This window comes from Macrotis lagotis, chromosome 1 (genome assembly GCF_037893015.1).
Source record: "Macrotis lagotis isolate mMagLag1 chromosome 1, bilby.v1.9.chrom.fasta, whole genome shotgun sequence".
In the NCBI taxonomy this organism is placed as follows: domain Eukaryota; kingdom Metazoa; phylum Chordata; class Mammalia; order Peramelemorphia; family Peramelidae; genus Macrotis; species Macrotis lagotis.
In genome coordinates this window covers 780,561,142-780,583,807 of record NC_133658.1, presented here as the reverse complement: position 1 = coordinate 780,583,807, position 22,666 = coordinate 780,561,142, and the positions used below count along the sequence as shown (strand labels likewise).

At 33.6% G+C, this 22,666-nt stretch overlaps 1 protein-coding gene across 6 annotated transcripts in view; it reads right to left on the bottom strand.

Moving 5' to 3' along the window:
- Nucleotides 1-22,666, bottom strand: part of GRIA4 (glutamate ionotropic receptor AMPA type subunit 4) — a 516,976-nt gene that overhangs the window by 80,377 nt on the left and 413,933 nt on the right. For all 6 annotated transcript variants that reach the window (XM_074216584.1, XM_074216582.1, XM_074216585.1 and 3 more), the window contains 3 exons: nucleotides 19,275-19,433; nucleotides 11,619-11,786; nucleotides 10,644-10,748 (listed from right to left, as the gene is read on the bottom strand). In XM_074216584.1, coding sequence (XP_074072685.1) covers nucleotides 10,644-10,748; nucleotides 11,619-11,786; nucleotides 19,275-19,433 — 432 coding nt within the window. The remainder of the gene's footprint in view (nucleotides 1-10,643; nucleotides 10,749-11,618; nucleotides 11,787-19,274; nucleotides 19,434-22,666) is intronic.

Sequence of the window (22,666 nt, the reverse complement as noted above, 5' to 3'; positions counted from 1 at the left end):
TTGTCCAAGGCCACACAGCTAGGTAATTATTAAGTGTCTGACACCGGATTTGAACCCAGGTACTCCTGACTCCAAGGCTGGTGCTTTATCCACTACGCCACCTAGCCGCCCAAAGAAGTCTTTATTTTTTAGGTTTGTTGCAAGGCAAACAGGGTTAAGTGGCTTGCCCAAGGCCGCACAGCTAGGTAATTATTAAGTGTCTGATACCTGATTTGAACCCAGGTACTCCTGATTCCAGGGCCGGTGCTTTATGTACTACACCACCTAGCCACCCTTTTGTTTTATTTTTCAACCCTGTTTCCTGCTCCACGATTTTAGACAAATAATCTTGACAGATTCTTAATGCCTTTCCCAGTTCTTTTAACTAGCAGAGCTCATAATTCTGGCAAAAGATAAATTGGAAATTCATTGAAATTTGTAGTCAAAAGTTATATCTGTTCCTGTCCGAAATTGTAGCTTGACTTAATTAAGCAAAATGAATATGTGGCTAATATATTGTCCAAATGCTCAAAAAGACAATTTGCACAATTAATGATTGAATGAATAATAGTGCCCTTAGTTCCCAAACTCCTTAAAATTGTTCCTTCATAGAGTTTTGCTTTGCTTTGTAACTGATAGGTTTCTTTTAGTGGAATGTTATTTAACCTAAAATTTCTTTTAATTTTTTCCAATTACAGGCATTTAAAATACTTTTTAAGGGATCTTCCATCCCTTCTCCCTGAAACAGTAAATATATAAGCCTAAACATTTTAAATTTTATATATATATGCATATATAAAGCTGGAAGGAACCTTAGAGATCAACTAATCAACTAATCCAATTCCCTTAATTTTAAAAATGAGTCTGAAAGAAAGCTGAAAAAGTAGATTAAAATCAGGTTAGGAAAGACTTGAATTTACTCTGGAGTCTGAATATCATTATCCCATAGGCAATAAAACAACTGAAAGTGTTTGATCAAGAAATTCCATTTTCAGACCTATGCATTAAGAAGAATATTTCATTATCAGTAAAGAGGACAGATTGAAGAGAAGAGAGACTAGATACCAGAATATGGAAGAAAAAAAATAAAAATTGAGGCCCAGAGAGATTTAATGATTTGCACAAATTCTCAAGTATTGGTTCTTGGCTACAACTTCTGACTGCAACTTTTAGCATCTTTTTTTTTTTTAGTTTTTTCAAGACAGTGGGTTTAAGTGATTTGTCTAAGATCACAAAACTAGATAATTATTAAGTGTCTGAGGCCAAATTTGAACTGACTCCAGGGCCACTGCTCTATCCACTTTGCCACCTAGCTGCCCCCCTTAGCATCCTTTTCTACTGTCTTGTGCCATGTGTTCAGAATGTGTATTAGTCTGTCTTTCTCTTTATTTCAGATGTTGATCTCTTTATGTTCTGATCCATGGCTGTGTGTCTTATTGTGTTTACTAAAATTTGCTCTTTCCCAGGTGTGATAATCCACTTCCCACTTTATACCTTAGTATGTGCTATCTCCTAGGTCAAGAATATTCTCCATCCTCATTTCTGCTATACAAAGTCCATATCTTTGTCAAAGCAGAATTTAACTAACACTTATTAGCAAAAAGATGTTTCCTAACCTTTACCAAATTACTTTTTACTTACTCTGTATATAATTTTTGAGTCAACATGAGTTAGTGAATAAAAAGACAATGTTAAGAAGACCTGGGCTCAAATTTGCTTCTGATCTGTACTGATTGTATGAAAAAGAACAAGTCACATAACTTCTCATTTCACCAGGAAACTCTGTAAGATTTCAAGTGCAGGAACTATACCCAAAAATTATAAAATTGTGCATTCTCTTTGATCTAGCAATGCTATTGCTAAGTCTGTATCCCAAAGACATCAAAAAGGGGAAAAACATATTTGTACAAAATATTTATAGTGCCCTTTTGGTGGAGGCAAGGAATTGGAAATTGAGGAGATACTCATCAATTGGGGAATGGTTGAGTAAGTTGGGGTATATGATTATTCTGGATATTATTGTACCATAAGAAATGACAAGCAGGATATTTCAGAAAAACCTGGAAAGATTTGCATGAACTAGTACAAAGTAAAGTGGACAGAAGCAGAAAACATCATGTACGTTAATAGCAATATTGTAAGCTAAAGATCCATGAATGACTTAGGTATTCATGGTATTACTATGATCCAAGACAATTCCAAAGGACTCATGGATGAAAGACACTATTTGTTTCCAGAGAAAGAACTGATGTTACCTGAATACAGACCGAAGCATACTTTCTTCTTCCTTCCCTCCTTCCCTCCTCCTTCCCTCCCTCCCTCCCTCCCTCCCTCCTCCCTTCCTTCCTTCCTTCCTTCCTTCCTTCCTTCCTTCCTTCCTTCCTTCCTTCCTTCCTTCCTTCCTTCCTTCCTTCCTTCCTTCCTTCCTTCCTTCCTTCCTTCCCTTTCTTCTGTCCCTTTTTCAAGCTTTATTGCACAAAATTTGCATATGTATAACTAATATCAGATTGCTTATTCTCTCAGGGAAGGATAAAATTTGGAACTCAAAACTTTTTAAAAAATGAATGTCAAAACTGTTTTTACATATAATTAGTAAACAAAATTTTATATGCTTGGAATATAAACTTCTTGAGATCTTGAATTGTTTGTTCTTTTTTTTTATATCACTAGTTTCCAGAACAATACAAGGTTACATAGTAAATAATAAATATTTGTAGAATTAATATACTTTCTGAATGACTGGATTTTGCCCAACACCTTATACATTCTGATTTCTACACTCTGGAAGGTGGATTGATCCCCCTGCCCAATGTCTCTAAACTTCACCCTAGAATAGGTTCAGGTACAATAAGGCTCACAAACAGGCAAGTCTCAGAGACCTCTGCATGGGTGTCTGCACATTTTCTGATAGAATTATTGACTAATTATGGATAAGCTGTTTAATAGTATAATCTATCAAGGAAAAGTGGTGAATAATTTGGTTGTTAACACAGAGTAAGAGGAGTATTCAATTTCTAATTTGATCATCTTAAGAACTTGTGAGGTAAGTGCTATAAAGTATTTTCTCCATTTTACAGATGAGGAAATTGAGCCTGAGGGAAGTTAAATGACTTTCCTGGGGCACACAATATTAAACATCTGAGGCAGGATTCAGAGTCTACTTTCCCAGTTCAAGTCGAGCTTTCTGCTCACTACTTATTATTTAAGTTCCTTTTTCAGAATCTCCTTGGATATAAATATATTATCCTGGATTCAGTATTTATTTTACATTTTTCCTCTGAGGGCAAAATCATTAATTCATACAAAATGCTATATCTTGTTCATTCACTGCTACTGTCTCCTATTCTATTAAATCTGTCATAAATCAATTGGTTCAGAAATGGTGAATTATTCTTTTTTGAAAAGATGTGTTTTAAAATTCATAAATAACAGCTAGTTACTTTACTAACCAGTGTGTGTGTGTGTGGGGGGGCGGTATTCAAGCTTCACAGTCGGCAACTCTTCCCTATTGTGTGGATTAATATTTCCCCCCAGGAACACTTCACTACATATTTAAAGCACTTCAGAACTTAAATGGATGCCTCTCTCTTTTTCAACAACTTACTTGTTCAATTTCTAAAACTGGGAGTAGAACAAGTAAGGTGTTGAGTAAGATTGAGTCCCCAAGTTTTCAGCTGAAATGACCTGCTTAGTCCTTATTTAGTACTGATAAAGTTGAGTGGAGAGTACAAAGAAAGTCTATGATTAATAGCATTTTGCCAAACTGAGAGACAAACCTTCCCTAAACCCTAATCCAATGTTAAGGAAAAAAATCACATCTTTTATAAGAGCAATCTAAAGGGAATATTCCTAGACAGTCCTTCAAAAAAGTTGCATAATAAAGCATTGTGGTAGGCCTATTTGGGTTTATATTTAGATCCTACTACCTATTTTCCTGAGTTGAATGATGTGATTATGAAAACTCAGTTCTCTAATGAAATATGAATCTGTTCTCCTGGCTTGGAATTAATATTTTTTCCTAACAATTTTTGAGGGGGGGTTTACTTTGCTTCTAAAATATCACAGAAGCAAAGAAGAACTCAGCAAAAGCATCAGAAACAGGTCCTGTAATCTTTAGAAACATCAGAGTAAGAAGAAAATAATAATAAAGAACTCACTTAAGCTATTATATTATAGCTTTCCTTTCTCAGATTGCAGTTATACTAGGAAACTTTTGTTAATATTTGTTATGAGGCTTATGGCTAGTTTCTAATTCATGAAAGAATATTAGTTTAGCAGTTTTCTGACATAGCTATCTATGTAATATCTATCTGACCTTTATTTAGTAAAATTGTGTACAATTTGAATTAATGCCACTTTTACTTTGAGACCATCCTCTTTCTACTTGTCCTTGGGGGATAACTGTCAGTCATTTCCTGAAAGCTATCTTGAGTAGGACCACTAGCCAGATAATAGGACCCTGAGAAGGTTACTACTTTCTAAGTGTATGTTAGCATTCAGATATTGCCTCATCATTGATGAAGTTCTTACTATATTAAGATCCTGAAATAGAAGCAATTTCTCTCCTTGAATGTGTTTCTATCACTGGAGGTGATAGAATAAATGCTTTTTTTCCCTAGAAACACCTTCAAATGCTGGCAAGAACTTGATATTTCCATTTAAAAATGATCCCTGGGGATCTATGTTTATCCTATGGAAGCACATTTTGGGAGGGCAGTGAATTAAAACAAGGAAACAACACATCTGATACCTTTTCTTTGTGTTTAGCCAGGATCTTTCAGGAGAGGAAAGCTCAGAGGCTCTCCATTTATATGCCTTTCCATTTTCTCACAGTGGATTCATTTGGTTAAAGAGAGCAAGTATATAATTATATAATTGGGCAGGAGAACCACTGGATACTAGAAATATGGGCATCAATGCTAGAGAAGAAAGATTTAAAATCTATGCCAGCATTGCATATATATGTATATATGTATATATATATGCGTGTGTGTGTACACATATATGTATATATTCATATATATATATAAAACTTTCCTTAAGAATCACCTTCAAAGATGTCTAACACTATAAGTCTTGGGACCATGAAAATGTGTGAAAAATGTTTTTAGATGCCTAAATCAGTAAATGAAGGGGAACAATACTGCATTTCTTTTTGTTCCCCAGCAGGGGGAATGAGGGCAGGTATGTGGACAAAAATACCTAGGCTAAAGTTGCCAGGATCATTGCACTTTTATCTTTCTGGGGCTCTGGGAAATTTTTAATTCCCTCTGGAGTCTGTGGGTCCTCTCTAGTTCTGTTCTGATTCACATTTTATCTCAGAAGTTTATTCCTTTTCTAGATCAGTTTCAAATTTGAATCCTAAGCAAATCTTGGAATTGATTCATTGTCTCTATGCCCTTTGACACAGAGCCAGAGTGGGATTGCACCATTTCTCCTGGTGTCCTCAATACTAAAGAAAATTCAGCAGTTCTGAAGCTGGGCCTTCAAAAAAACCTACTTGGCTTAATTACACCTTCAATCAATTTCAATGGAAAACAAAGTCAGACAAACTGATGTGTTATCTCTAGGATCTGGTTTCAAAGACAGTACCCATCTCAGCAAATTTTCAATTTATAAGAATGATTGCTCACTTCTCAGACATATTGCCCAGTCTCCCCATAACTGCATTTCCTAAGGTAGCTCATTTTTAAAGCTTAATATTCCTGACAGAATGCACAAGTTGCTAGTTGCTCAAGAAATGCAGAGATAGATAGGTCTCCCCTATTTCAAACTTCATGTTTCTTTTAAGATACATACATATATCTATATCTATATCTATATATATATCTATATATATATCTATATATATATAGAGAGAGTAATGCCATCTGATTGTGAACATCTACTGTGAGTCACTTTCCCAACTTGCTCTGTAACCTCTTCCTCTCAGACTTCAGGTTCTGTTAAAATCACACTTCAATATTCCAGGAAATAATTCTGTTAAGGAAATCCTATTTTACTTTGTTGCTACTTATTACCACCTTGCTCTTTCATCATGCGTGCTTTTTTCTATCGAGTACCATTTAGTTATGTACTTGCAAAAAATGTATAATTGTCTTTTCAGTTCAAGATTCTACTGTTGACAGTATGGCTATTTATATAAGAATGAGAAGTCAGTGTGACCTGTTGTTCTTTCCAGCCCCAGGTACATGTTGTTTTAAGTTCCTTGGCTGAGTTTTTTTCTTTCCATGGCCTTCTGCTTTCACTCTCTTTGCCTCACACAAATTGAATGGTATCTTTAAAAAAAGATAAAACTGGACACTTTTTTATGATTGCAAATTAATCAGTTTTCTGATATTGCCTCTTATATGATTGCACTATTTCTACCTTAGGCAATATAATGATGGTAAGATAAGACAATATATCCAAAAACTGAGTTGTTGAAGGGTAACAAGTAATTATTAGTACTTGTGGCAATTCTTGTGGAGATGAGGGAATCTTAGGATTCTGCAAAGTCTTTTGGGGGGGGGGGTTTCTTCCTCTGAAGAGGATTTAAGATGATTCTGCTTTAATTTTTCTTTTTTTTAACTCAGCATTAAATTCAGTGGTTTCTAAATGACAAAAGAACTTTGAGTGTTATGAATGCCCTCTAAATTTTGGAAACCTAGAGTATTGCTCAGTTCTTGTTGGAGCTAGCATGAAGTCATTCATTCTATGATGTCCTGAACTTCAGCCAACTAAACTCTAAGGCAATAAATAGCCTGATTAGTTATATTCCATAACTTTGCTCACTTATTCCTGAATGTTCAGTATGTTATAAAATAATCATTGAATGTTTGAAATTAGAGCTCACTTAGTCCAGGTATTAAATACATTATCTGAATTGCAATTACAAGAACTAATTTTCAACATCCATTTTTTTTATATCACATTCAGTGTCCTTTCTACCTGTCAGCAGCCAAGTGGAAACTAGAACTCTGGTTTCCTGATACTTAGTCAAGGATCTCTTTCGAAACATTTAATAAATTGAATATGCTTCTTGTGGCACCTCTTCATATTAAAAACATAAAATAAATAGAACAATACCATCCCCCTAAACTTCCATAGACCTTTAGCTTAGTCTGCAAGAGATATCATGTTGCCAGAATATTTAGTCAGCTACTTTTCCCAATCATATGCAAGTTTTGCAGTGGCTTTTTATTTGTCTGTCAGTGAATAATGTTATAGTATTGCTGAGTTAGCAGTCTCCAGGGATGACTTTTGGTTCTGGTAGTACAGTGGTATCTTTGGCTATGTATAAAGTGTCTCAAGGAAAGGAAGATATATGAACTCAGTGTTCTTCAGTCTAAATGCCATCTCTGCTGACTTTCAAATATCTTGCTGTTTTTTTTACATATGTCTTTTTAAGAACATAGTCACAAGAAGGCAGAAATCCTGAATGCCACTCAAAAAAGACTTATGATTATAGTCTCATTCCATTATACTGGAAAAATTCTTGAAGAAGAAGCACAGTCTAAAACTGGTCCCCAAGTTTAACATTAGAGGAATATATATATATATATATATATACATATATATATATATATATATATATATATATAAACCTATACTAAATTATATTTCAATTTGGCCAAAATTTGAAGGCACTCAGAGAGAAATATGACAAGAACATAAACTCCTATCAGGCATTTTTTTCCAAAAAAATGCTTATGGAAGAACCTGTGACAACTCAGAGGGACTTTCAATTTAAATTTTAAAATCCTATAATAATTACATTTGACATACATAATGATGATGTTATGAATGTACACTAATTCATAAAAAATTAAGATGGTAATTTCACTTAACTTCTCATGGACTGTTTCTTCATCTGTAGAGTAAGAAAGTTGTAGGAGACAATCTCTAAAGTCTATTCAGCTCTAATTAGATAAATATGATCCTATAATCCTATGTTCACTGTGCTGCAATGATTATGGCAGGACAATATAATAATAGCTCTTTTAAATATTTATGAAACTTTGCACAGTGTGCAAAAGTTACCTTAGGAAATTAATTCTTGTTCATTGATTGATTTTCAATAGGAATGAAAGTAAAACAGGGAGAACTCTATGAATTGCAAAATTAACTCAATAGAATGCTCCCTTTGTTCTTTCCTGTGAAGTATTGACATACTAAACTAAAATAACTTAATTACAATACTATGGAAACCTTTTAGGTGACAGAATATTGCTCTTACATGAGTTATCATCAATCATGGTCCCAAGTAATAAACTTTCAGACACTGAAGAACCTATTCTTCCATTCAAACTATTCTAGTACTATTGCATTGGTGTCAGCCATATAGAAGACAGGCACTAAATGGCACATAAAGATCTCTGTGGGCTACTTATTGATTTCGGAAAAACCACACATTATTTACGTTGTTATTTTTTATTCATGTTTTGATGATATTTAATTTTAATACTGAGGAATGTTGTAGTTTGAGGCATCATGTTTTGTTACCTGTGCCTTAGAGCAGAATGCTACTTTTAGTTCTAAAACATCTCAAAAATATTACTTATAATGCTCAAAACTGACACATGAAAGTACTTTGATTTTGTTAAGGAAGTGGTTGAGAAACCTGTATAGAATGATGGTCTCTGAGGTAGAAAGCCTTGTAGTCAAACTTCACTCCTGTTGAATATTTGTGTGACCCAGGCAAAAGTCATTGAATCTTTAACATCTCAGGAAACTTGTCAAGTATGTAAAGTCCAAATAAGATTGCTGATTTGCATTGTTGGATGAAGTCTATTCCCCAGAGTTCTATACATTCATGAAATTATAGATCCATTAAAAAATAAATAAGTATCTATGTCTCTGTATCTTTTCAAATTATAAGTTCTTTCAAGGACTACATTCCTTGAGGACATGAATTGCTTTTCATTTTTTGTTCTTTGTATCTTTGAGTCTGGCACAGTATTAGGCACATGATAGCTGCTTAATAGACACCCATAGAACTGAAATTGAATTCACAGAGAACCAGCTCTGTCTTCAAATTTCTTAATTCATTTGAAGGTGATGATTCTAATAATGCTGATTGTTATTATACAAAATTTTGAACTTATAAAAGTCTTTTTTTTACAATAATGCCTAATAATCAGGAAAGGTTTTATGATGTGGTACTCACCATAGAGAAACTGTTGAAATCACCACTGACCCTGATGCAATTCTCTGGAATCAAAAGCTTTTTGAACCACTAACTACTGGAAATTCTATTCTTTTCACCCTACTTGAATCTTTAGAATCTTGACTTCCATTGCTCCCCTCCCCTTTCACCATGCCCATTCTTTGTTGTTTAATATCCTTTATCCTGATAAAACTCATCAGATTGGAATGGAACATATTCAATCTGATGGCTAAGAAAGAAACCTCTACTCAGGCAATGGTATAATTCCAATCTGGGAAATGTGAACAACTTTTAGGAAATATATGGCTAACATAACACATATGCTCAGTTTCAATTATTTGCAACACCCTTTCAACACCTTTTCTTCCCAACCCCCTTATTAGAATAGTTCTTTTAGCTAATCAAAACATTTAGTTTTTGAGTTTTCAATTATACAAGTTTTTTACAGGGCATAACTTTAGTAAAAGTGTGTCACCTTAAATATTTAAAAGCCCTTACATAGAAAGCTCTCGAAGATGTAATACAACATAGAGCTTCTAATTACTTCATTGATATTTATCTACTTCAATGTCTAACAATCTGGAACCATCCTAGCATATTTCAAATTGAGATCATTTTTGTTTTATATTTTTTCAACAACTTCATATCCATATATGTACAAGTATATAGATGCTCTCCTCATGTATACTATGTGTTCATTTTCAGAGCTAAGTATGTTTTACAGTATTCTGTTCTATATGTTTTTCAAATATTATATTTTTTCATTTTTGGTAAAAAAGAAATAATTAAGTTTCTATGAATAGTATTTTTGATAAAAAGGCATAATTACATTTCTCTGGGTCATATAATTGTTTCTATGGGAGTAATATAATACAATGTGGTTTTATTTCACTTACAGTGCAATACCTGCCAATGAGTTTTTTTTAAATTTAAGGCAATGGAATTAAGAGTGACTTATCCAAGGTCACACAGTCAATTATTAAATGTCTGAGGCCAGATTTGAACTCAGGTCCTGTTGACTCCAGGGCTGGCTCTTTATCCACTGATCCACCTAGCTGCCTACCTCCATAGGATTTTAAAAATTATTAGAGACTTAGAATGGCAATGGGTCTTAGCTATTATAACTCTAATCTTTATCCATTAACCTACCTACAACATCACCTGAGCTGTTTTCTTCCTTTATTGGGGAACTTGTTGAAGTAACACATTCTACATTGGGTACCTCCAATTTTTAGGAAATTTTTGTTTATTTTAATTGGAATCTGATCTCCTTTAACTTCCACCTAGTTCTACCTTCCAGGGCTAAAAGTCACAATTCTCAGACTTCTTTTTATGACTGAAAGCTTGAAGACTGCTACTATGATTAAAAGAAAGAAATTAATATTAGAGGACCTTACAAGAACATAAGTATAAGGAAGCCTCACAAGAAAAAAGAGTTTGAATAGAATTTTTTTGATGGAATCTCCATGAAATTTGTGATCAAAAAAGCACAGACTCTTTACTGTTCAAAGCACACCTTTCTGGGTCCTGTACTCTTCAGTTCAAATACATCCATTGTGTAGTTGACTCTTCGTCCATAATGGTCAAATTGAACATTTCCTGTTAACCCTTGAATTCGAACCTATGAATCAAAAGAAAACAAAACAAACTGTAGTTGCACTCTTTTGTCAGATAGTCATCACCACTCTGTAACATTGAAATAACCAATTATAATTGAGCTGACTATAGGTATAATCTGAAACAGTAGTGACAATTTCATGAACTTGCAATATTGATATCATAAAGTTTACCATATTGAAATGCCTTAATAAGATTTCATTTGCTTTTTCAATTTTTATTCCTTTGGTACTTATGTGATTCTTCCTTACCACTACTCTCTCAGAAAAAATATTATTGCTTATAGTTTACTGCATAGTCTCATCTATCTTTCTACCAATACGTGGAATAAATGATTCTAATATCTTTTGAGTCCTGTTATAAATGTCATCATTTATTTTAAAACTTTAGAGGTCCAAAAATTAAATAAACATTTAAATCTAAGTTTCTTTGAATTTAGCTTTTAAATAAAAGCAAACATGTTCAAGTTTATTTTACTCTAATTTTTGTTATCTTATTTTCTTAATTGTACCTTTTGGTCCTAAAATTGCAAATGTATTTTTCTTTATCATAATATTTCTGTAAAAAGGAGAAAGGTTTATTAAATCTGATTATAAATGTAAGAAATATGACTAAAGGTTCCATTATACTTCAAATCCAGTTAAGAATTACATTTTAACATTTGTAGGCTTGTTTCACTGCTTTCACTTTTATTTGGAGAATTTATCAAAAGTAAACTCTTACAGAACTGTATTAAATGAGAATTGATGATATTATATATATATACATATATATGCATATATATGTGTATATATATATATATATTTAATGGCTTCTTGGGACCATGTGGAGCAAGATATGGAACCAAAATATAGTTTACAAAATACCAGTTTACCTGTTTGAGTGTCCTCTCCATATCAATTCCCTGGCCCCATGGTGCAGCAGGATTGGCTAGGCAATCTCCAGCATTACCTCTCCTTGAGATGTCAATTTTCTGTCGTCTAAGATTTCGAAAAGTTTCTGCCATCACAAGCACCCCATCATATGTCAGAGCAGATGTGTACTAGCCAAAAGAAAATGATTATAACCTTATTAAAATCTATGTTACAAAAAGCTAGAAGGTTTTTGAGGACTTCAGTACATAGTGTATTATGTACTCTATATAACCGAAGTTCAATTATACAACTGATGAAACATTGATTCTGACTTTCATTTTTATGATAGCTAAAATACATGTATTTTTCTGTTTTCAAACTCTATTAGCTAAACCAGAAGAAAATAGTTGTCACTAATCTAAGAAAGAGAATGGTTTTATATAGATTTCTATTAGGTTAAAATTATTATACATCGGGACGGCTAGGTGGAGCAGTGGATAAAGCACCAGCCCTGGAGTCAGGAGTACCTGGGTTCAAATCCGGTGTCAGACACTTAATAATTACCTATCTGTGTGGCCTTGGGCAAGCCACTTAACACCATTGCCTTGCAAAACCCCCCAAAATATTATGCATTTATATCACTGAAATGCAATCAGTACAGAGAAAAGAAACATCTTTTCATAATCTGACCAGTGGAATGAAATGTTAGACTACTAAGGAAAGCAGAAAAACACAACTGATTCAGAACTTAATTGTTCTTCTTTACATTATTTTCCCTGTTTGATATATTTTGGACATTAGAGCAAAATTCCTTAGATTTATTAAGTAGATATTTATTTGAATAAAATCTAGAATGAAGATAAGGAAAGTTAAGTTGGAGAAAATTTTATCAGAAGTGAAATATTGCTCAAACTTTGAAAAGATTCTTATTCAAAAGAGAGGCTTATTTCAAGATTCTATTCAGGAACCGAAACTCTGACTTGGAAAGCATTGATCTTAGCTCCTCTGTATGTCACTGAGGTATATAACAGTAAGATCAGTGAGTTTTTGTATATCCACTGTGTAGGACCAGAAAGGTTAAGTCATTTTTCCAAGGTCATATAGGACTGTAGCTGAGAATCAAAGTCCTAACCAACTGCTTTCCAGTTTTCTGTTATAATAATCATTCCTCAGTCTTCTTCTCCCTAAGGGAAAAACCACTATAGAAAGGAAGAGGGCAATGAAAAGCAAGTGAAAAAAAAACACTGAATTAAATTGAAAGTAGAAAAGAGCAAAGGGGGACTTTTACTGGGAATGTACTTTTTTCTTGACCAGTGATTTTATCAGCATAGTTCTCCACAAGAAGCTTCTATCAGTTCGTATCTTTACTTTTTCTATAACTGATAATGTTAGAGCATTAACTGGGGATACTGCGAGGTTAATTGTCCTGTCTAAGATGACACAGTATTTCACAGATGGAGCACTCGAATTCATGTATCCTTTCTCAAAGGCCACTAATCTACACTACCTCATAGGAATGGATTATCGTCCTCTTAACCAAATGCAGTGGAATGAAATAAACTTTGAAAAACTAACCAACACTATCAAGATTTTGTATTTAAAGGCCTTTTACCTTTAACTCTATGGAATACACACACACACACACACTCACACACACAAATATATACATATATATATATATATACACACATACAAACATAATTTAAAAAGTTCTGAGGGAAACTTTTTGGTGTAAAAAGAAAAGGGAGAAGGGAAAGTGGAATTCTTTTTGCTTTCATATTTTCAAGTAAGAAAAAAATGTGAAATTTCATAGGTAGAAAGAAATCTTAGGAAAATATCCATAACTCAATAGGAGTCAATTTATGATAACAACAATAACAATAATAATGATAAATAAAAATAGCAATGGCCCAGTTTTATAGTCTTTCAAGGATGCAGAGCTCTTTTCTCACAACCATTTTGCAAGAGAGGTAGTAGAATTATTAAGAGTTAGATTGGACTTTCATTACCAGATTGGAAAAACAATTGCCAGAATGGGGGAAAAAACCTCCCTCTATGTAGTTTGGAATTGCCTATAATACTGTAAAGTTAAATTACTTGATCAAGGATGCATAACCATTTTCTATCAGAGGCCGACTTTGAACTAAGACCTTTCTGGCTACAAGGCCATCTTTTTTTCTTATACTATCTCCCTATATATTATAATTATGGAAAATGAGGATTAGAGAGATTAAGTGACTTGCTCATTGTTATACAGCTAGTAAATATCTGAGGTAGGGTTGCAGGTCTCAGAATTCCAAGTCCAGAGGTGGCTACCATACCATAGTGCCTCTCAATCTAAGAAAAATTGATAATCTTTAAGTTTCCTTCAGATCTAATTTCTTATTGATATAGTCTTGATTATAAAAAAGGAATGAGTTAAATAAGTTCAATAAGAAAATGATCTTCAAGAAATAGACTTGAGGAACTATTTATAAAGCTTCTGGGGAGGAATTTTAAATGTCTAAATAGATTCATAAGACTTCTTATTTGAATATTATTTTAACGGATATTATACTAATGATATATGGAAACATCATTTTACTATAACCTTACTGTGGTGCCTTATGATGGTATGGCAGACTGGATTCCTAGAGGAGTATTTGATCAAGTTGGAAAATTTTCAGGTATTGACCTAGTTATAGATGATTAGATATTTGTATGCCTAAGAAACTGCCTAAGTTTAGGGCAATTTAGTGGCACAGCGACTTTCTCTTTGGCTCTCTCTCTCTCTCTCTTTTGTGTTTGTCTCTGCTTTTCTGGCTTTGATCTCTCTGTGTTTCTCTGTCTCCATATGTCTACCTGTCTTTCTATTTGCCTTTCTGCCTGTCTCAACTGGTTATTCTCATCCTTTCTCATCTTCCACCTTCTCTACCCTTTCCATCCCTCTCTGGGTGGTAAAGAGAAATGGCTGGGTGGTGAAGAGAAATGGATATGGATGAAATGGTTGATGATAGAAAAATAAAGATACAAGTAAAACAGAAACCTATTTTTTTAGTCCTTTTTTTTTGCAAGGCAATGGGGTTAAGTGGCTTGCCCAAGGCCACACAGCTAGATAATTATTAAGTGTCTGAGGTCGGATTTGAACCCAGGTACTCCTGACTCCAGGGCCAGTGCTCTATCCACTGTGCCACCTAGCCACCCCCAGAAACCTATTTTTTAAAAAGACCATATACTATAAGTCAGAGACAGAGGCAGACAGAGTCTTACGGTGGAGAGAATATGAGCAGTGAAGATTCATATCTCTGAAATAAAGATTATTCTCAGATAGGACAAGGGGCAGCTAGGTAGCACAGAGGATAGACCACTGATCTTGGAATTCAGGAGGATGGGAGTTTGAATTTAGTCACAGACACTTAACATTGATTAGCTGTGTGACCTTGAGTAAATCACTTAACCCTGTTTGCCTTGCATCTAGGACCATCTCTAGTTATCCTGATTCATACCTGGCTATTGAACCCAGATGGCTCTGCAAGAGAAAGTGAGATTGATGACTTAGCACAGAACCCCCTCACTCAAATCCAATTCATGTGTTTTCATGGCATCATCTCCCTGATGTTGTGGTCTTCTTTGAAAATATAGGACAAAACAAAATAAAGAGGTAGGGCAAGTAGACAAAAAAGAAATATAGATACATAGAATTAATCTTAGAAATTGTCAGGGGCCTCAGAAGTCACCAAGTCCAAATGCTTTGTTTTACAAATGAGGACTGAGGCCTAGAGAAGTCAAGGTTATACATATTTTAAGTGGTACAGTCAGAAATTGAATATAGTCTTTTGATTTTTCCACTTTACCCTGATATATCTCAAGTAGTTATAGAAGCACTTGAAATACAAAATGATAAAGTTCCTTTCCTACCAAAATAAAATAGAATGATTATCAAGGAGAATAAAAGGCTAAAACTTAAAATCCATGTGCTTCACTTCTGATGAGAATGACATAAATGGAAACATAGACTTCTGTGAATCACACGATATTTAGATTATTTTAATAACACAGAAAAGCACATATGCCTTGAGGAATGAATCATTTTAATCTTGTTATTCTTATTCTAAATGCTTGTCCTTTATTTTTGAAGAAGACCCCAACAAGGAGATGATGCCATGACAAGCACATGAATTGGATTTGAGTGAGGGGGTGCTGTGCTAAGTCACCAGCTTCACTTTCTCCTCCAGAACCATCTGGGTCCAAAGGTCAGATATGAATCAGGATGACTGGAGATGACTGGCCCTAGATGCCAGGCAATATGGGTTAAGTGACTTGTCCAAGGTCACACAGCTAGTAAGTGGCAAGTGTGAGGCTGGATTCCAATTCCCATCCTCCTGAATGCAAGGCAAGTCCTTCATCTACTGAACCTCCTAGCTGCATACTCTAAAGAAAACAAGAAGACAAAAATTAGTTTTAGCTGTAAGAGACATGATATATTTAGAAGCAAGCAAAATATTATGGGTTCTTCTCAGAGAAACAAATAGAAAATTTAGTTTTATCATGCAACCAAAGTCAAGAAGAAACAATGTTTAATGAGATTCATCTTATATTTCTAGTTTGTATGCCAACATTCTATGCAAAAAAATGAGTAAATAGATAAGCTCTATAAAGAGTTTAATAAGCTTTGTGCTGTTTCAGGATCATAGCAAATGAGGTTTGATTATTGTTAAATGAAATGAAAGACATGATTTGTGTTAAATGAAAAGCAAAAATTTGATAAGGTCTTACAACTTAAATTAACATATACTGAATCAAAATTTTTAGAAATCATAGGCCAGTAAACTTAGAACTGATTCCTGAAAGCATTAGGACATATTGTTAAAGTAATGGTTTTTGAATAGGTAGAAAAGAAACTATGATCACTTTAGAAATAATATGGCTTTAAAAACAGATCATCTTCTCCATCTCCCCACAAAAGCAAAAAAAGCTCAGAACAATTCTTTCCAGAACAATTTCACTTGTATATATTTTTTTGATAATTTGATGCTACTAGTTATATACTGGGGAGAATATTGTAAATAGAGTTTAACTAGTTTTAGGAAAGCATTGACAAATACTCTCAAATGCTTTTGTAGATAAGCTGGAGTCATTTATATTGAAATATGTTTTTCCCCTTTATGAAAAGGAGGCTATGATGTTGATGATGGGAGACAATGATGATGAAAGCTTATTTTCAAGATTGCAAACTGTTCACACTCAATTTGGATCAATGTATAACATGGAAAAAATGTAAAGACTGACAAATTGCCTTCTGTGGGGGGTGGGAGGAGGGAAATAAGATTAGGGGAAAAATTGTAAAACTCAAAGTAAATAAAATCTTTAATGGGAAAAAAAGATTATAAACTGTTTTCATATAATTCTATTCTTTTAAGATAAATCAGCATTTTATTAGAAAACTAGCATTTAACAGGAATAAAACAGTAATAACTATTTAAATAGTAATAACTATTTAACTAGTAATAACTATTTAATTATTAATTTTGATATATAGAGTATCATATTTCTTTTTTTTTAGTCACATAAATTCTGATCTGGCTTGCCAGCCCATTCATTCTTTTTTTTTTTTTAGTTTTTTTTTTGCAAGTCAAATGGGGTTAAGTGGCTTGGCCAAGGCCACACAGCTAGGTAATTATTAAGTGTCTGAGGCTGAATTTGAACTCAGGTACTCCTGACTCCAGGGCTGGTGCCACCTAGCCACCTGGCCCATTTATTCTTAATTACTTTTCCTTATTTGAACACATTTAATTGATGTTCCAAACTTTTTTTTTGTTTTATTTATTTAAAATTATTTTTAAAATTTTTTTGGCATTCTTCATATTCTTTAATATTCTTCATTAATTTGATTTTTATGTTTCATTATATGGTTATAAATATATATATATATAATATATATTATGCAATTTATTAAACTACCCCAAATTTGGGAGTATTTAGGTTGCTTTCAGTTTTTTTAGCAATTAAGTATAATACTGTGAAAAAATTGAGTATCTATAGTTTTTTGTTTCTTTTCTATAAAGTTATCTCACAGTCAACATTGAGTCAGTTATTATTTTTTATAATTTTATTGTGTATTTTCAGATTGCCTCTCAATTTTCCATAGACTTGAAATTCAATTTGTATTTAATGAAGAATCTATTTGCCCCACAGGTTAATCAACACTTGATTTCATTGATTTTAATAATTTTTTTTTCATTTTGGAGAATGTAAGGTGGTTATCAATTGCTTATGGGCTATTTTGATTCTGTAAAATGTTTTCTGCATTTGTTTACAATTTGTTGTTTGTTTACATTTGTCTGCACTTATTTACAATTTGGTGTTTGTTTACATAGAATTTATCCTGTTCCTGATAAATGTATTGTCACCTTTAGTGCTTGTAGTATCTTACTGTAGGAAAGAGAGGGAGAAGATTTTTTTCTTAAATATTCAGAGACCTACTTATGAACTATATTTGGAAATATTCCCAGACTAAATTCTGAATGGGTGAATAATGAGTCACAGTGAAATTAGCGATCTGCCCCGACATTGGAAATGTTCTATATAATCAGACCTGGGAGCCCTGGTCCTAGGTGCCACACTTAAATTGAATAAAAACTTCCCTTCTTGTAACTTTTACCCTTTGATTCCAGTTTTCCCCTCTTGACTTACATACAACAAACTAAATAACTGTTCCACAAGGAAATGTTTCTAATATCTGAAGATAGTTGCTGTGTTTCCCTAGGTGATTTATTTTCTAGAGAATCCAAATTATGTCATAACATTTTTCACAAAAGAAATAATGCTTATGATTGACAATTCTTCAGCCCCCCGGATAAAAACTGGCATCAAAACTGAGTGATTTTGAGTCTTAAAAATAAAGCACCCAAATTATTTCTATGAATTAGATAGTTAAACTGAGACAAGATAGATGCTGTGTTTATCTTATATTTCTACCGGTTTCTCAGTTATTGTCTGTTATTCATAAGTTGTAAAATGAGAAAATGAGTTTTTTTGAGAGGAAGAAATTCATTGAAAATATTAACAATGAAATTATTTGACTGAAAACAGTTAGAGGAGCATGTATCATATCCAACTGTGTGTCTATTAGATCAATAAAGGAAGTATTTATTTTCATGGAAAATAATTTTGATGGTAAACTATTGAGTATGAGAGTGATATAAGTCAACCAAACTCAGAAACCACCAGTTTCTGACCATGAGCAAGAACTTAATTTTTCTTTGGGATACTAATACTTTTGTCTCATAAATCATGGAATTGTTGTATGACTCAAATGGGATAATATGTGTAAAGTAATTTCTAAGTGTTAAATTACTCCATAAAAGAAGCAATTTTTAATTATTTGTACTATTATGTACTCTAATCCTCTCATTTTATGGGTGAGAAAACATGTCTATGAACATGTGAAATGAGAGAACTAGTGTCAGAATCCAGGTCTCAAGCTTCAGGAAGTAAGAGTTAAATTTCTATTAGAGTATTATAAGTTTAAAATTTAGAAGTCAGAGGATTATATAATGTTTAGGTAGCAAAATATCATTTTTTCAGTATATGAAGTTACCAGGAAAAAAAGACATTTGAAGTATAATTAGTATAGTTGTATTTAGATTTTTTTCAAACAGAAAATTCATTTACAGTAAAAAAATGAAAATTCATACCTTAGGAGGTGTCTCTGATCCTGGGTATTCTCTTTGATCTAGTTTTTTCCATCGCTGCATGAGCTTGGTCACCATAGGAGTATTAAAATCTACTAACTGGAATCCTGTCACATTGGCTCCTCCATGCATAAACCTCTCCAGAGAAATATCCTTGAATCCCTAAAAAAATTTAAAATCAATTTGACACTTTTAAAAGTGCTTCTCAGTTTCATTTCTGTTAGCTTTAAAATAAATTAGTAGTCAATATTGATATTTAAGTAGATTTTTAATGCAAGAAGAGGGAAAAATAAGGATGAAAAAATCTAATATAAATTGTCCTTCGGAAATTCTGTCATTGAGATTTAAATGCAAGATTAAAGATTCTGAATTCATTTCAATTTAGCTTAATTCAGCCCAAAGCATTGCTTTCTATGGGACAGAAGCTACTGAGAATAGAATAGAAGAAGGTGACATTTTCTACTCTCAAAAGAACTTAGCCTCTTATTAGAGGAGACAATACAAGAAATATAAGGAGTACAGGAAAAAATAGAATTTTGGTTAAGATGCTAATACCTAAAGAGCTATTGATAGCACTTTGTAGTTTTGCATGAGTGGAAATATATTTAGCACCTAGTTAACACCAATAATTAGTTAATGTAGTAAGCTAGCAGAAGAATTGTGTCCTCCTTCTGAGAGGTACAATGCAGGTACCTAGCCTGGCTGTGCCTTACTCCTATTTCCTTTCAAGGATGCTCTAGTCAGTCAGTCAACAAATTTATTAAATGCTTTCTATGTGCTTTTAGGTTAAGTTCCAGGGAGACAAAAAAGCAAAAAAAAAAAAAAAAAAACCCAAACTATGCCAATTCTTCAGGAACTCACCTTTTAATAGGAAGAATTTAAGTAAATAATTAGGGTTCTAACATATATATATATATATATATATATATATATATATATATATATGTATGTATTGTATTTTAGGTGGTACAGTGGATAGAGCACTGGCCCTGGAGTTAGGAGGACCTGAATTCAAATCTGACCTCAAACACTTAATGATTGTCTATCTGTGTGACCTTGGGCAAGTCACTTAAATCCATTTCTTCTTAAATAAATTTTAAAAAAAGGAAGGTACTTAATAGTTGGATGAAAAACTTCCTCTAGAAGGTGGAATTTGAGTTAAATTTTAAAGGAAGTCAAATATGTAGATGTGAGAGACTGAGGCAAGAAAAAGTCAGTGAAATAGCTCTGAGACAAGAAATAGAGAAATTATTAAGGAACTGTAAGAAGGCCAATTTAGCTGGATTGAAGTGGGGAGTTAAGTGTAAGAAGACTGGCAATCTCTTGAAGGTTTGAAGAACTCCAAATGGCAAGTAGAGGACTTTATGTTATTGGAAGTTATTGTAGTTCATTGAGAAGGGAATGTTGGACCCCCCCACCCCTCCCCATGGTAGCAGCTTCTAGATACTAGAGACTGGTGTGGGCAGACCCAGAAAGCTATGGAAAAGAATAAGGAGGTGTGCCTCCCTTTCCACAGATTTTTCCTTGAAGATATTTTCAATCCAGCTGTTTTGGGATTAAAAATGGCTAGTTATGGTTATGAATGAACATATGCAAAATTGAAAGAAGAGTAGAAGGGGCACTATAATTAAATGTCAAATAATACACCAGAGACAATAGCAGTAGATTAAAAAATATAGATCTCGGTATGATTACGTTTGTCTAGGGGCAGGATGGGATAGGACAAGAGAAACTTAAGACAAGCAATTTCTTGATTTTTTAACCCAAGATATTTAAATAGCTTTTAATTACACAATGGTGTATAGCCCTATATCTCTTTTGAAATGCAGCATCCTAGTCAAAGTCTTCTATTTTAACACTTCAGTCCCTCCAAAGAGGACAAGTCATGTCAGCCTTGATGCTTATTTTGGTTCTTTTCCTCTCATACAGATTTTTATTATCATAAGGCTTTTATCCATAGCAGTTTGATTTATAACAATGAGATATCAGATTAAATTTTTTCACCTATCTTGTTCTCAAAAACAAAGGAAAACAAGAAAAAAATGACAAAAATTTAACTCACTTTTTATAAATTCAGAGACACAATTTTCCTATTCCATCAGCTTTTTGAAGAAATCAGAGGAATTTATCTCCTTAACCTCTCAAACTTCAGTTACACATAATTCCCCCTCCCTATCTTATTCACTTACATTCTGTTTTTTCCTTTAATAACTTTCTCTGGGCTGATGGCACATGTATCTTTCCCAGCTATGAACAATAGATTTTTGGTCTTTGGTTAAGAAAAAACATCTTCGGTCACATGTAAGAACTGCAGTCTTACTAAATCTACAACTTGAGGTTAGGGGATTCCTTACTATGAAAAAAATCACTCCCTCTTCCCATTTCATAGATTTTTCTTGTTTCTTGTTTCTTGCCCTTGAGGTGGCTTTACTTTTTCATTCTTTCCTTTCTAAAGACTGACATCTGCAAACCTCCTTCTTCTGACTATGTCTGATCTCCACAGTCTTGATCTGCTAGCATCCACAAGAAGTCTGAAATTTGCTTATTCTCGTCAGAGATAGAGTTTAAGCTTTTGTAGTCAGAATTTTGGCTGCTGAGCCATATCACAGATTTTTATCTCCCTCTCCAGTTAATTAAGAAACTTCTCACATTCTCTAAAGAACGAAAGAAATATAAACACTTCCATAAATCAGTCAATGTTGCAAAGAGGCAGAATGCAAATGAGTCATTTCACAATCTAAAAGGACCTAATCCTAACATCTCATAGTCTCTTGTAATCTGCCCCAATATCCTACAGTTTGATGAAGAATGTTCATGTGTGTGCGTGCGTGCGTGCGTGCGTGCGTGTGTGTGTGTGTGTGTGTGTGTGTGTGTGTGTGTGTGTGTGTTGGGGGGGCTAGTAAGGAGGAGGACTCAACTGATCAGGGGCTCCTAATCAACTCCCTGCTATAATAGTATTGATTATTGCTCCCCGAACAAGCAGTATAACATGTTTGTATGTGTCTAAGGCAGGGAGGAGGATGGGAGTTATTCATAGAAGGCAGATGGCAAGAGCCTAGGGTGGATGGGATATGAAACATGGTTTATTCTGGGGTAAGCTAGATGAAGTTAGTTAAGTGAGTATTTACTCACTTATTCATTTTACTCATCACTCAAGAAAGCTCAGTGTCAGGGTAGAGATCCAAAAATGAATGAATTAACTCCCTCAGGAAATGGAGAAGAGGAATGTTCTGTGGAGGTCTAATCTGGAGGGTGTTATTCTAAGTGGGGAAGAGGGAGGAGGTGACAATACAATGGCAAAATGCAGAGTGCATGACTGGATAGGGTATGATGAAAAATTTATAAATATAAAGGCCTTAAATATCTAGCCAATACTAAATGACCAATGATGTGAA